Source organism: Olea europaea, chromosome 18 (genome assembly GCF_002742605.1).
Source record: "Olea europaea var. sylvestris chromosome 18, O_europaea_v1, whole genome shotgun sequence".
NCBI lineage: Eukaryota > Viridiplantae > Streptophyta > Magnoliopsida > Lamiales > Oleaceae > Olea > Olea europaea.
In genome coordinates, this window is record NC_036254.1 from 3,903,359 (window position 1) to 3,920,387 (window position 17,029).

The 17,029-nt window shown below is 32.8% G+C and overlaps 1 protein-coding gene across 1 annotated transcript; it reads right to left on the minus strand.

Annotated features, from left to right (window-relative positions):
- Positions 1–3,457: 3,457 nt before the first annotated feature.
- LOC111366620 lies at positions 3,458–4,003 on the minus strand. Its single transcript, XM_022987337.1, has one exon. The coding sequence runs from the start codon at positions 4,001–4,003 to the stop codon at positions 3,458–3,460; it is 546 nt and encodes a 181-aa protein (XP_022843105.1).
- Positions 4,004–17,029: the final 13,026 nt, after the last annotated feature.

The window sequence follows — 17,029 nt, forward strand, 5'->3', positions numbered from 1 at the left end:
TTAATAATAAATATATGTTTAGTAATTAAATAAGTTTAGTAATTAAATATATGAAATAAATAATATACATTTTAAGACAATTACAATAATTAATTAAGGAAACAATTAATATAATTAATGAAATAAATACTTAAATGAAAATATTCATATATTTTTATTCAAATAAATAATCGAAATAGAGTAATTAAATATGAAATCAATAATATACATAATTAACGAAATATTTAAAGAATAAATTAAATTGAATAATATTTTTTTACTTAACCAATTAAGATAATTAATTAAAGAAATAGTGAAATAAAAAATTGAATTATTATTACTATTTTTATTTAAATAAATAATCGAAATAGAATAATTAAATATGAAATGAATAATATACATATAACAAAATATTTAAAGAATAAATTAAATTGAATAATAATTTTCTTACTTAACCAATTAAGATAATGAATTAAAGAAATAATAAAATGAAAAATCGAATTAAATATAATTATTTTTATTCAAATAAATAATTGAAATAGAGTAATTAAATATGAAATGAATAATATACGTAATTAACGAAATATTTAAAGAATAAATTAAATTGAATAATAATTTTCTTACTTAACCAATTAAGATAATTAATTAAAGAAATAGTTAAATGAAAAATTGAATTAAATATTATTATTTTTATTCAAATAAATAATCGAAATATAATAATTAAATATGAAATGAATAATATACGTAATTAACGAAATATTTGAAGAATAAATTAAATTGAGTAATAATTTTTTTACTTAGCTAATTAAAATAATTAATTAAAAAAATAGTTAAATAAAAATTGAATTAAATATTATTATTTTTATTCAAATAAATAATCGAAATAGAATAATTAAATATGAAATGAATAATATACGTAATTAACGAAATATTTGAAGAATAAATTAAATTGAATAATAATTTTCTTACTTAGCCAATTAAAATAATTAATTAAAGAAATAGTTAAATGAAAAATCAAATTAAATATTATTATTTTTATTCAAATAAATAATCGAAATAGAATAATTAAATATGAAATAAATAATATACGTAATTAACGAAATATTTAAAGAATAAATTAAATTGAATAATAATTTTCTTACTTAAGCAATTAAGATAATTAATTAAAGAAATAGTAAAATAAAAAATCGAATTAAATATTATTATTTTAATTCAAATAAATAATCGAAATAGGGTAATTAAATATGAAATGAATAATATATATAATTAACGAAATATTTAAAGAATAAATGAAATTGAATAATAATTTTCTTACTTAACCAATTAGGATAATTAATTAAAGAAATAGTAAAATGAAAAATCAAATTAAATATTTTTATTTTTATTCAAATAAATAATCGAAATAGGGTAATTAAATATGAAATGACTAATATACATAATTAACGAAATATTTAAAGAATAAATGAAATTGAATAATAATTTTCTTACTTAACCAATTAGGATAATTAATTAAAGAAATAGTTAAATGAAAAATCGAATTAAATATTATTATTTTTATTTAAATAAATAATCGAAATAGAATAATTAAATATGAAATGAATAATATACATAATTAACGAAATATTTAAAGAATAAATTAAATTGAATAATAATTTTCTTACTTAACAAATTGAATAATAATTTTCTTGCTTAACCAATTAAAATAATTAATTAAAGAAATAGTTAAATGAAAAATTGAATTAAATATTATTATTATTATTCAAATAAATAATCGAAATAGAATAATTAAATATGAAATGAATAATATACGTAATTAATGAAATATTTAAAGAATAAATTAAATTGAATAATAATTTTATTGCTTAACCAATTAAGATAAATAATTAAAGAAATAGTAAAATGAAAAATTGAATTAAATATTATTATTTTTATTCAAATAAATAATCGAAATTGAATAATTAAATATGAAATAAATAATATATATATATATATATATTCAGATAATTAACAAAATATAATTTTTAAAGAAATATTAAATAATCAAATATGTGAGAATTTTTTTGTTTAACTATTTTAGTATGTGATTGGATGAATCTATTTATTGCTTTATTAATATGAAATCTGATTGATTAAATTTGAAGATACGATATTTTATTTATAATCTCTTGTATATGGTTTTAACATGTATTATTTTTGTAGGATGTAATATCATATGGACAACGATCTGAGAGCTAATTTGGGAAAAATTAAGACATATTGTAACTTTTCCAACTATGCGACAGTGATTGAAGGGCTAGATGAGGAGCACATCGACATACTCCATCGATCGTTTTTATGGTCCTTCTATCCATTGAAGGACGTGCAGTTCTCCGGACAGATTATTGATTCTTTATTACTCCGGCTGCTTAAACCAGTATGGCATTCAGCTTTATTTTGCTATGGGGGACGGGAAGGTATCGAGATTCTCGATCCTTGAATTTGTCCACATTACAGGCTTAAGATGTACTGAAGAAGAAGAAGCGAGAGCCCGTATTATACCAAATAAAAGGTTATTGGATTTATATTTTGGAGATAAAGGGCCGACTACACCACCACAGTTAGAGGACGCATTTAGGAGATGTGATCACATGTTAGACAAGTTGAAGTTAGGATTGGTGTATATACTAGAGAGTATATTGAGGTGTCGACATCGTAGGACGTCGATTGACCTTTTTCATTAGATGTTGTTGATGATATCGATACTTTCAACAGCTTTTCATGGGGTCGGAGATGTTACATCGATACTCTCCACGTATTCAGGAGGGTACATACTAAGTACTATTATTTTTATTCAAATAAATAATCGAAATAAGTAATTAAATATGAAATAATTAATATACGTACTAAGATAATTAACAAAATATTATTATTTTAATTTACATTGTTGTTGTGTCTGTAATCTCTCCATATTGTCAGTTAATATATATCGTTGTCTCACTTGTATTAAAAGAAAAAAAATTACTACTTTAGTTTATATAAGTAATCGAAATATAGCAATCAAATATTAAATAAACAATATACATATTAAGATAATTAACAAAATATAATTTCTAAAGGGATATAAATAATCAAATATACGTGCCAAATGAAGATAATTAGTGAAAGAAATACCTAAATGAAAATTCGAAATAAGTGCTATTATTTTTAGTCAAATAAATAATCGAAATAAGTAATTAAATATGAAATAATTAATTTTTTACTTCACCAATTAATATAATTAATTAAAGAAAAATTTAACCAATTATACATAACCAATTAAATATTTAACTACTGCATTATATCAATTATTAAATCGCAATATTTAAATCAATCCTATTTTTTTATTCAAATATGCTGTTAAAAAGACTAATTAAACAATGTGATAAAGATTACATCCGATTTAAATTGAGAAAATCAAAAACATATTACAAATAGAGAATACATATGATTTATATAGATACTACACATCCGTCGAGTCATTGTTTAGTGGGATCTGACTTTTACAAAATCGACGTGTATGTCCTGTAGCGCCGCACCTCCCGCACTTACGCGGTTGTGAAAACTCTCTTATAGATGGTATTCTAGACATCCGTCTTCGATTAGGAGTACGCGGTGAAACTTCAGGTGGCAACAAATTATTAAGTGCTATAATATAATCAGGAACTTTCCAAAAATCAGCCATGTAATAATGACTGCATAAGCTGTGTGGTGGAAATCCTCTATACATAGCCACTGCGACAGCATGCGCACATGGAAAACTCTCCAACTGAAATTGTCTACACGTGCAGGTATTTTCATTCAAGTCTACAATGTATCCAACATTATGCCCGCATCTCACGGAGAAGCGAAATTGATCTAGTGGTTCCACAAATAGAGCTTTTGTCACTTCCAAAGTTTTGAATAGTCGATCTGCCTGTGCCGGATCTAGCACACTCGTGCAATTCTGGGATTCCTCACGTCGGTCATAAAACCACTGTTGCAACTTACTACGAATATGTTCAATCATTGCGAGAATTGGTAACTCTCAATCCTTCTTAAATTATGCATTGAACGACTTCGCATTATTCAACGTCATCATGTTGCATCGACATCCTGGAAAATGTGACCGTGCCCAATGTTCGGCCCCCATATTTAATAGATTTTCCCATGCACTTTCTGATTTATGTTCTATTTCTCCCATGAACTTCGTAAGCTCTTCAAAGCTGTAAGCTTCTGCAGCTCTCATAAACAATGCAACGATGCCACTGCCCGGGTGTCTAGTCTTCAGGTTGTCCTGAATGTGGTACATGCAATAACCATGATGTGCTTCCGAAAAAACTTCGGCTATACCATTTATTATTGATTGCCCCCGGTTAGTCACAAATGCAAGGTTCTTAATGTCCCCAATTACTTCTCTCAACTTTGTAAAGAACTAACGCATTGCTAGATCAGTCTCTCCATCGACAATGCCAAATGCAAGAGGGTAAATTTGGATGTTGGTATCTTGATATGTAGCAATAATCAACTTCTCTTCATATCTAGCTTTTAGGGCTGTACCATCAACTAGAATTAGAGGTCGCATCGCATTTCGAAAACCTCTAATGCATTGTCCAAGAGCTATAAAAAAAATACTTGAAGCGATTCTGCCCATCAGTTTCAATAGTCAGAATTAGTTCTCACCATGTTGTGGCAATACCTGACCAATTTGGCATAACTCTCCTCTGTCGAACCCATTAAATCTTCCAATGCACATTCTTTTGCCTTTCAGGCCTTCTGGTAATTCATAACCACTCCATACTTCCGACGAATGTCGTTGATGATATTTGTAGGTTTGTAAATCGTCCGTGGGTCCTGAAACTTGTGCATTATCTGTCAACCAATAAACTATGATCGAGCTTGCCTGTGATCATTTTGACGAATACCCACTTTACAAGTATGTTCCCGCGCATACTTGCGAACTACAAGAACTCATTTGTGTCCATCTTTGTCGCTCTCAAACGTCAACTGCAATTGTTGTCCACACAAATAACTGTGTATGTAGACTTGTTTGATTTTTTTACCTTAAACTCAAAATTATGTTTCATTGCAATTCGGTGCACAGCTTCTTGCAAATCTCTTTTCGTGTCAAACAATTGATCGACATGTAAATCTTCATCATCAGGAACTACACACGAACAATTAGAAGATCGTTTACTCGGCCCAGCATGTGAACTCCCACCAAACTCATGTCTCTGTTTGGATAAAGCAATCAAATCCTGATTTGTAAATGACCTTTCATCCTCGTCTTGAACTTCCTCGTAAATCCTTTGTGTAACGATGACATCATAGCGAGTAGCAACTGTCCTGGGAATAACCACATCATCCTCATGAGCAATCTCAACAGTATCCCAAAAATCATTCTCGTTACGATCCTCTCCATCGAAAATTTCGTGTTCACCATCGGGGACATTTTTCTTCAACAAAGTTACGCAAATAGGAGTTGTCTTTCGACTTTGGTTCAATTGAATTACGTGCTTTATTTGCACTTCAGAAGTAACTTTCAAAGGTAGAATCGAAATTGTTGAATGCTTTTGAAATAAAAACCCCAATTCCATATCGTACTGAGAGGAATTGACGTTAAGCATGTTTTGTATTTCATCGTACATTTTCGTAAACGATGTATTTTTTGTTATCCAAATAGCAGCAACCCCTTCTTCTTCACTCGTCCATTTTCATTTCTATTGACCATTTTCTTTCATTTGAAATTCGCCGAAGTAACAGATTGGGACACATGCTTTTGTCATATCTGCATTCCGAATTAAACAATTATCAGCAACATCATAGTAATCATCAAAAACGTACTCAAGGTCATTGTTCTGGAAGTGTTCCATAGTTTTTTACCCTATAGAACACAATTAGTGACAAAAAAAGAATCAGTACAATTAAAACGAAATTCAACATTTTTGTATGCAATAAGAAAAATTTGAATGAAAATCACAATATTTTCAGGTGATTTGAAATTTAATGCCGCTAAAACAGCAAAATATTGTTCAGATTACCCGGGGGGAGGGAGGAGGAACCATGATCAAATAATATTTATTCGATTTTTCATTTAAATCTTTTTTCAATTAATTATATTAATTGTTTCCATAATTAATTATTTTAAAATGTATATTATTTATTTCATATTTAATTACTCTATTTCGATTACTTATTTGAAACGTATATTTAATTACTAAACATATATTTAAGTAAAAAAGAAAAAAAATTAAAATTCTATTTAATTTATCTTTAAATATTTCATTAATTATCTTAATATATATATATATTATTTATTTCATATTTAATTACATTTTTTAACATAAAAATTAAAATAAATTTAGAAAATTTTAAAAAAAATCGGGTCTGAGCCAAATGGTCCGGGTCCGGACCACGACATGGTCCGCAACGGACCATGTTGTGGTCGTGGTTCGTTGCGGACCTTATGGTCTGTAACTGACCATAATTCGTGTCGTCCAGCGTCAGATCGGTGCCGACCTTCACTTTGGTTCTAATATTATTTTCTCCGCCATTTAAAAAAAATATACGACTTCAATAAAAACAAAATTAAATACTAAGAAAAGATACTTTTCAAATTAAAGTGCTGAAATTTAACGAAATATTTTTGTTGAGGTTGATAACTGATAAGTTTATGAAATTTTGAGGTTGAAGTGAATGAAAAATAAAAGAGTTTTTATTGTGTTAGAGTAAACTGATGAAATAAGTGACTTCGTTTTCAAATCTCAATTGAGAGGTGTTTAGATTTTAATTTGTAACTTAAGGATATTTTGATCTTTTTAACAGATTTCTATTTTTGCAATTGTATGACTCATTTAAGGGTATTTTTGTCTTTTGCACAAGAATAGGCCTTTGTGGTGAATGTTAAATTTTTTTAGTTAAAGTGAAAAATTGGTTGTTTGACATGGCCAAACTTAAAAGTACCCCCAATTTCAATGTGTGGTCATGTGGCCAAGCACATGATAATATTTTAATCTGTGGGAGCTGAAGAAGTTGATACTGTATTGCTTTTCTTCTACATATCAGAGATTTTATATGGTTTAGTGAAGAGATTGTGTTCATTTTGTTCTAATCCTTTTGCTTTAGCCAGTTGGCGTTGTTTTTAACTGCTACTTTTTCCTGGCATTCAAATTGGATCTACAAGAATGACGTGTTGTTTATTTAGGCATCTATTTTCTACTTAGATGCAGCTAAAATTTCTCGAGTTGTAAGTGATATTTTATTTAGCAGTTCCATCTTTTAGATTGTACAAATTTTTCATTTAAATATAGATATTTGTTTAATTTAAATATTGTTATACGTCTAGAAAAACAAAGTGTAAGTGATGCAGGATAAATAAGAAAACAGCAAGAAAGAGATGGAGAAACATAGAGAAGAGAAGGGAGAAATCGAAGAAGAAGCAAAAAGGGAGAAGAAGGAGATGCCACAACCAATCTCAATTCATCCTAATCATCAAATTATCTCAATTACATGACAAATTAGGTTTAAATAATAAAACAAAACCCTAAAGAGAAGGGGCCCTCCCAAGGTGGGAGAAAAACTCGACCCCGTTGAGTTGGTAAATCCCAATTATTGCCGTTGATTTGGTAAATTCATGATTGATAGTAATGAAAACTGCAGCTTATTTTCAAGAATATAATCTGACCAAGATGAACTACGCAAAGGAAGGTCTTACTGGCTCCTATAAAATTCCAACGAATTTGGATTTTTTTTTAAGCAAATACCACTAGTGTGGTTTATTTTATATAATGAAAAGCGGGAAAACAAATAGAGGAGGGGGGCATGGACCTGACCTCCAACAAATGTAAATTGTAACAAATATTTGAAGATAAAATGCAATCATAGTCAACAAGACACGAATAAAAACTAATGAAAGGTACTCAAGGGTATTCCCGAGGGTAAATCTTCGGGTGGTAGTACATAGACATTGATCGAGTCATGCGTCTGGTTTGAAACATTTTCGGATCATTGTAGTCTGCGATGTCTGGCTCGCTCGTTGGAGAGGGGTCTCGCCTGCGTGTAGGAGCCTGCTTCGGTGATAAGTACTGTTCAGATGGTGGTGCACTGAATGTCGGGAGAAAAGCGGGTGCATCTGATCTCATTGTACTAGTCGTAGGTGCGTCTGATCTCATGGTATTCTGTGCTACGACATCTGAATCGTGGGAGATTGACCTGCTTGCTGTAGGGACATCGTCCTCTGCATTTTGCATGCAGTTTCCAAGGCCCATGCCATCCATGTCTCTCTGTATATGTTCTTTCACCTTATTGTGTGTAGGAGCTGTGATAGAAGGACTAGGTGAAGGTGTATGCGTAGGAGTCTTACTCACAGAAGGTCCCTCTCCAAAGAGCTTAAAAACCAAGTCCTCAATAGCAAATCTCATGGTAGATCCAACTTTCATTCCATGGTCCTTCTTAAAATGATCAATCAGCATATGCTTGACACCATGTCGCTCTGAGCTGATCTCAGCCAACAACCCCTGTGCAAGAGTGGTTTGAGGATTGGTCAACACAACCTGATCATCTAAAATAACATCAATCTTATCTTTGTGTGCTGTGATAAGTGGTATTGGAGTGGTTATAGCAAAAGAATCGGTGTAGGAATTCTCATGTGGATGTAAAAAATTATCATCAGCGGGGTTAAAATAACCTTTGTAAGCAATGCAATCCTTAACAATTAAAATAGAACGGTGGCCAAAATGTAATAAAAGATCAATGACACATGTATTTAAATCAACATGCTTTAAAATTTCATAAGGACCAGCACTACAGGCTTACAATATAACATAATCCCCAATATTAAATTCAAAATTTCACTTATGCAAATCAACTTGAAGTTTATATACTGCATTACTTACTCCAAATTATTTAATGATCTCAATATGCAAGTCATAAAGATGATGTACAAATGTCTCAGTTGACATAAACACATTAGCATGTGGGGATATTGGAATAAGGTCTAAAGGATTCCTAGACTTATAACCATGAGTATCTTTGACGGAACTCATACCTATAAATCGATTTACAAATTTGTTATCTTGGGCAGGTTTCAAGATGAGATGGATCCAATTGAAGTGGATTCTCTTTCTTTTTTATTTTTTGCTCTTATTTGTCTATGCAATTTGAATTGTTGGAAGGATCAAATTTCAATTCCCAATATGCTCCTTGAAAATGGTATGATCACGCAAATAATCAAGACCGCTGGGATGGATAAGGGTACGACATACAATATTTGACTGATAGGTATTGAGAGAAAGGGGTACAACCCCTAGATTCATAGGCAAAGTCCGGATACTACATAAAGAAGTGTCCTCAATATCATTCAAGTCATCACATTCTTCAAGGTTAGGTTCATAGATTTGATCTTCTAACCGATCATTCATTACATCATTTTGTTTCTCAATGATTAGCGTTCGACTCGGATGTTTGGGAGAAGTGTGACCAAAGTCCTTATAGTTGAAGCACTGCAAGTGAGAAGAAATCATTGGTGCTTCAAAATCTTGACTCTTATTTTCCAACAGAGGAAGAGCATTAGATGGGAAAGGTACTAAAAGGGACTTAACAGGAGGTGGCGTTGATTTGGGAGGAACATTAGACGGAGAAGGCTCTATGATAGACTTATGGCGAGGTGGCGCTGATGAGACGAGTGAACGATGGTGACTACGCTTTTCATATGAAGTACTAATAAGTAACTCGTAGTCCCGAACTAAAGAGTAAGCGTGATCAAGAGTAGTGACACCTGGAAAAAAAAGCTCACGCCTAAGTTCATCTCTTAAACCTTGTATAAATCTCCTTGTATAAATCTACTCAAAGTTAGGTCTCAACTTCAACAACATGACATTTCATTCGAAATTCCTCAAATTGAGCAATGTACTCAGTTACTAGCCGATTTCCTTATGTAAGGGTGTTCCATTGGGTAAAAATTTCAATGATTTAAGCAACCATTGAAAGTAGGGGTGTCTAATTTAACGTCTCTAAAGAAACGCTCCTTATGATGAGAAAGAGAATGAGTACCATGACGACTATGGCCTTGTTCTCGCTCACGAACTTGATCCCTATCGCTATGATCGTGCTTACAGTTGTTCAGACTAGTAGCTAGATCTTTGCTCTTTTCACGAGTAACAACCATCTCAATTGGACAGCTGCTAATTGAGTTTGTAAATGCTGTTGGCTAGTAGCAAGTTGCCCTAATTGTCTAATGAGTGCATCAAATTGAGACGGTTCCATGGTCAATGTATTAGAAATAGAGGCGACAAGACGACCACTACGCAACTACATGCAATGTAATACCAGCTAAATGACTTGCAATGATGAGATCAATGAACAATAAGTGCAAGCAATGGAAAAATAACAACTTGAGCATTTTATTTATTTAGTTATTATTATTATTATTTTTTTTTTGGGATTAAGTAAATTCAAATACAACAAGCTAATATTGTTGGGTCATATAAAATAGCAAAGCAAAGATCAAACACTAGTCAAATTCTCTAATCACGTTGAGAAGTGGGGAACAACAGGAGGTCAATTCGTTTAATAATTCTGATCAGGTGGGGTTTAAGGCTAAAATTATAAAGTTAATAGCAACACAAAGAGTTTAATTGATACAATTTTAAAAATGAAGCAGTAGTATAAACCAAAGATAAATGAAATAGTATTTTTCTTCGTTCGTGGAGACGCTGTGTTGATTCGTTTAGATGCCAAGATAGAAGATTCCCATGTTCGTTGAGATGCGGTATTGATCAGTCAAACTAAAATATGCCTGCAAAACAATGTTAGGAAATTCTTGATTTTTTTTTTGTTTGGTTTCTTTTCTTCTCTCTTTTTTTTTAGCTTTTCTTTTCTCTACTCTTTTCTCCCTCTTTTCCCCCCCAAAAACTTCTAACTAAATAGATGGACCAAAACAAGGATATAAACGAGGCCCAAAACAAAACTAAAAGTAGAGAATACAGACTAAGCCCAAACAAACAACTAGGCCTTGGAAATAACTCCTAATTTGTTTCTCACATGAGATCAATCCCAAAATTTGTTCCGTTCTCATTAGAAATTGTGTGCAGAGATATAGACAGCAGCGGTGGTACTGAGAGAGGGTTCGTCGACGGTCGGTCTGGGAAGTATAGGTTACTGATGCTGGCGGTTTGTGGGTAATTCATTGAGTAAGAAGAGATATGGGTCGTCGGTGCTGTGAGAGGTGGGAAAGCAGTGACTAAAACAGGTGGATTACTTATTGGATTTGGGTTCAAGTATGGATTTCTTGTAGACGAAAGGTGGAATTTCGCTTGTGGGCTGTGGAATGATGTGAACGATCCACGTTAGTGGTGTGGTGACTGGTTTTTTTTTGTGATTTGACAGCGGACGGAGCTTGAGAGGTAGGGTTGTATGGTGGTTTGTTGCAAGGGATTGGATGATGTACTGAGTATACGTCTATTGTAGTGTTGTATGTAGAGGGTTATTTTGTATATTGGTGGCTGCTGGAAACCTTGGAACAAATTAAGAATTCTCCCTTTGTGGAGTTGTCGGGAACTTACAAGGTGATGACCGACGGTTGTGACTTGAGCGATGTGTTTGGCTATTGGATGAAATGAATAGAGCAATTGCAGTTACAACTCTATTTTGTGGAAGGAAGCAGGTTTAACTCTGATACCAAATTTGATGCAGGATAAATAAGAAAATAGCAAGAAAGAGGGGGAGAAACAGAGAGAAGAGAGGAGAGAAACCGGAGAAGAGGCAAAAATTCAGGGGAAAAGGGAACAGAAGGAGATGCCACAACCAATCTCAATTCATCATAATCATCAAACTGTCTTAATTACATGGCAAACTAAGTTTAAATAATAAAACAAAACCCTAAAGATAAGGGGCCCAAGCCCACTAAATAATAGTCCAATTAAAATAAACAAAATAAATAAGAGTCCGACTAAATAAAAATAAATCTAGGTAGATATCCTCATCAGTAAGTCATCCCCATTATTTTTCAATTTAAATAGATTTTCTGCTTGATAATGGGGTCCAATCTTTGTTGATGGGTTGCCATAATCTTAGTGGCTTAACTTTGTATCTGCAGCCTGGGGAGCTAATGGATGTTGGTCTGAGTTATATTGGACAATACAGTGCAAAATTGAGATGGATGCTATTGGGTTTTGCTGGGGAATCTGATAAAGGGATAATGGAATTTTCCAAAGGCTGCCCTAGCCTTAGAAAGTTAGAAATGAGGGGATGATATTTCGATGAAAGTGCATTAGCAGCTGCTTTATAACAACTAACTTCGTTGAAGTATTTGTGGGTGCAAGGAGACACTACTTCAACAGCTGGTTGGGAAATAGTACATTCTTTTGGATCTTGGTTAGTTTCTACCTTAGAAGCCTAGGATATTTCTAACGTTTTTGTAACACCCAGTTGAGATATTTCTAAGTCCAATCATTGGGATACCCAAAGTTCTATAAGACATTAGAAAGAACATTCCAATTTGTGTGTTCCATAGGAAAATGTTCTCTCCTATTAGTTCTATAGGAAAATGTTCTCATTATAGTTTTATAAATTTGTGTGTTTTGCATGTGTAGGTGGAGGAATGGTTGCTGCAAAGGGGTTAACGAAGTTGTTGTACATTGTGGTGGCCGAGGATGGTGGTCTTTATGTTATAATCAAGGTTACTTCATTTGTCCCTTCGTCTCCAATGCCATTGTTTCTGTGCAATTTGTAGTTTGGATAATTTATTATAGTATATGTGTTTATTTTCTCAAAATTAATTAAGGGTGAACGAAAAATTAAAGCCAAAAGATGACCACTTGAAGTTGCAAAAATTGGGAATAAAAATTAGTGAGAAATTGAAAGTACCAATCCCACGCAGGAAAACCAGAAGAATAGAAATCACTTTATATTGCTAAAATTTGAGACTTGGATTTGGATTCCAAGACGCACCAATAGTTTTTGGATGAGAGATGACCTACATACTAGTAGGTTGAGTTAAAGCCCACAAGTGCGCGCCGTTTGACCGGCTCGGCACAGGCACAATTGGTATATAATTTTGGTAAAATAATATGTTAATAATATTATTTATTTTTTTCCTTCGATTTTTCTGTGAACGACTTTGACTGTTGTGTCTTTTGAACACAATATTTCAACTTCTATAAGTATATCCTCATATATTGGATTTTATTCATTCCAAAATTTCTTTTGATTTTCTTTCTTGCAAAATACTGTTCTTCCGTCCTACAATATTCCATATTTTGTATTTCAGTGAATTTTAGCCTCCAATTTTTGAGAGATCAAAATATTAGTAGGTTCACCAAATCTTGTAATTTGGAGTGCTACTATTACAAGTCGAAGTCATTGTATCTTGGAAGACGAGTGCTGGCGGATTGTTGTTCACGAAATAATTCTTTCGATTTAAAACTACCGCAAGTGTAGGGTTCGTAACAAGTAATAAAGTGGATTTTAAAAAGTCTGAATATCGTCTCTCAGAGATTGAGTAGTTCAATTCTATATAATCTAGCCTTAACTGAATCTAATTGAGTGAAAATATGGTCTAAATGCAAAAAGCCCTAATTTCAATTAAAACCCTAATTTCAACTAAAAACCCTAATTTCGAAATTTCTCTAATTAAACGACTTAAGCACTCAAGTAAATGAAATTATGCAAATTCAAAATTTAATTTATGGAAATAAATCAAACTAAAGTCACTGGATCACGAATCCCCAATTGAAGTTATAAAAACCCTAATTTCATAAAATTAATGATTCGATGAAAATTTGCCAATTCAATGTTCCTAATTCTATCCAATATACTCTCTCGATATATATTAGACCTATTCTTGCACACCACCAGCCTATATCTCTATGGATGATGCAAACATACAAGAATGCATGTAGTTTTGTGAACAATTTAAGAATTGCATAAAGCATAGGGGTATATCTCTATCCCCTATCAAACCCTATGTTAGTTTACACCTTATCGAACCTATTCCACTTCTTTCGAATCTAAAAAATAAGTCATCAACACTCACACAATCATTGGCCACTAATTGCGGAAGAAAATTAATGCGTGTAAACCAATCAAATTATCCAAACGAGTCTTTATATTAAATTCATGAAATATGGAATTAAAATAACAAGCAACGGTTCATCGATCACCTAGTAAATTAAAAACCTAGCCTAGAAGATTCATAATTATAGAAAAAATGAAATTAATAAATAGAAAAAATAGCACCCGTATGAAAATTCTTGAAATCTTGAATAAAACCTTGAAAATCCGCTTGAATTCTTGTGAAATCGGCTTCAAGTTCGTGTTCCTTGCCTCCAACAGTTGTATTCTTCTTCTCCCTGGACGTTCTGCCCTATTTCTGATGAATTTTGACTTTTATATTATGTCCTCACGGATCCCCGAAAGAGTTTCAATTAAAAATGAAAGTTCAGATTTTTTTTCGAACTTAAAGCCATGCAGCCGCATGGTTCAAATTTTCAGCCCAAAAAAATCCCTGCTAGATCATGTGCGGCCGCAAGGTATAGATAGATGCGGGCGCAAGGTTGTAACTTTACAACGTTGTCATTTTGGTCCCTGAACTCCGTTTTCTCTTTTCTTGATCTCTTTTCTTTCTTTCCTTTGTTCCATTATCAAATATCGACTCCTAATTGATGTTTGTGTCAATCAATTTCTTGATCATTAGCTCGGCTCATCTTTTGATTAATTGCAATTTAGTCCTTCATCTTTCACTTTTCTTCAATTCAGTCCAATGTTACTTCTTCTTCCTCCAATCGTATTGTATCATCCTCAATCTCATACTTGGTATATTTTCATTCTTATTCTGCACTTTGGCTCAACTTTCCAATATTTGCACCTTTGGTCCCCGAACTATCGCTTTGTTCCGTTTTGGTCCTTTTTCGGCTCTTTTCTTCTGAATTCCATCTTTTCCATAGAAACACCTACATTGCATAAATTTAACGAGATTAAATCATAATTCAACTACTTTGTCCATGTTTAAGTCATGTTTGTGAGCTAAATAAGTGTGTAAAAACACACTTATCAAATCCCCCAAACTTAAAGTATTGTTTGTCCTCAAACAATGTAGTTACTTAATGCTAAACAAACATGGCTTAATAGTTTGTTGTGTCTCAGGATTGGACTTAGTAATAATAGAAACAATATCAAGAGTACGAGATTTGAATCAACATTTACTCATCAAATGCAATACTCAACGTGTGTGTGTGAACTCATGCCAACATATCAAGCTTATGATTAGTTTATCCTAGACCCATAGTGGTCAAATTTATCCTTACGTCACTCGAGAGATACACAACCCCCAAATGTATTCTTTCCACACAATTTCTCCGAGGTATATTCTAAGGTTAGGAGTTTAAACAATTCTAATCCTTACCCTCTCTTAGTTTGGATAGATTTTACCATTACAAGTTCACATATCAACAAGTAGAGACTCTCCTTATTTTGATTGCTTCAACTTTTAGGATTAAACTAAGCTACTTGCCTCGCATTGATGTTATAGTTCTATTAACCAAATGTCCAACGAGGGCTTTTATTTTATTTATTTATCTTTTTTTTTGTGTCATCTTCTCATTTGCTTTCTATATAACCCATGTAAAGAGCTTTAGACGATGACTCCCAAACCAGTTCTCTTTAGGGTACCAGGTTTTAAACCCTTGCAGTCTTATTCACTCGAGTTATAAAGGCTCGATAAGATGACTTTTTATCAATTCTCCCTTTTCTTGCTTTCTATATGACCCATGTAACGAGTTTTAGGCCGATGACCCCCAAACCAGTTGGTATTAGGGCATCAGGTTTTTAACCCTTACACACTTACTTGCTCGAGTCATAAAGACTTTTTGAGAGAAGTGATAATTTTTCACTTTTTACTTTATGCCCCTTCTTTGTTTTTCTAGACATTTGACTTCTAAAACCATCCTCACTTAAAGCTTTCACCTATTTCTCACCTTCCGGGTTTAAACAATCCACACATTATAATTTAATGCACGGAGCCCCCACTTATCTCCATGTTTTCCAACAATGGCTCAATCATCTCCAAACTATCTTAAAATGATATTACGGGTTAATGTTATAGAGGGTTGTTCTAGGTTTCTCCTAATTTATTCTAAAATTTCAATCAATAACTTAACACGTGACATGAGTGGCGTGCAAAAGAGTGTCAAGCAATGCATCAACAAGTATTAGCAAATTAAATCCTGCACTAAATCCACAGTTTCTAGCTTATACATGTCCAATAATAACATCATAGCCGGCAAGGCTACCAAACCCACGCAAGCATGCAGACGTTCATAAAGATTCACTCATCAAGCATGCATCATGAAAAAACTTGTCAAAATTAACGATGGATTGTGAATATGCAAAATAATTACATGCCGAATATTTGTTTGAAATTATGCTACCATCCTCCAAACTTATACAATACATTGTCCTCAATGTAAAATGTAAAGTTAAAATGGCAGAATTTAAAACATGGACACAACTTGGCAATAAGAGATTAACAAAACTCTCCTGATCAATTCGGTGGCTGTGGTGTGAAGCTGGGACCCGCAGCATCATCTTCAGGAGGAGGTGGGAAGCGAGATAGGACTTGTCTCAGCAGCTCGGACTGCTGTGCTTGCTCGGTCTGAATGGCTTGAAGACTACTTTTCATATTTCCCAAGCGATCGCAAGTTTCGTTCACACGCCACTGTATGCCATCCATTCTTCCAGCGTACATGTTGAACCTACCATTCATAGTCTCTACTTCCCTTCTTGCAGCTGTGGCTTCCTTCATAGCGCCCAATGTGTAGTCTCGGGAGGAGTAGAGGTCTCTCTGCACTTTTTCAACAGTGGTGGTCATCGTCTCGAACCTCTGCTGGAGTTTTTGTATATCCCTACTAGTTCCAGTGGCTGTGGCAAATATCTGTCGAAGTAGCTGTGAATCCATCTCAACTGGTTGTGGCGGGGCTTGTGGTAAGGGGAAATATTCAGCAGCTTGTCCTTCTTCCTACGCATTTTGTCTTTGCTGCTCAAGTCTTTCTTGTTCTCTCTT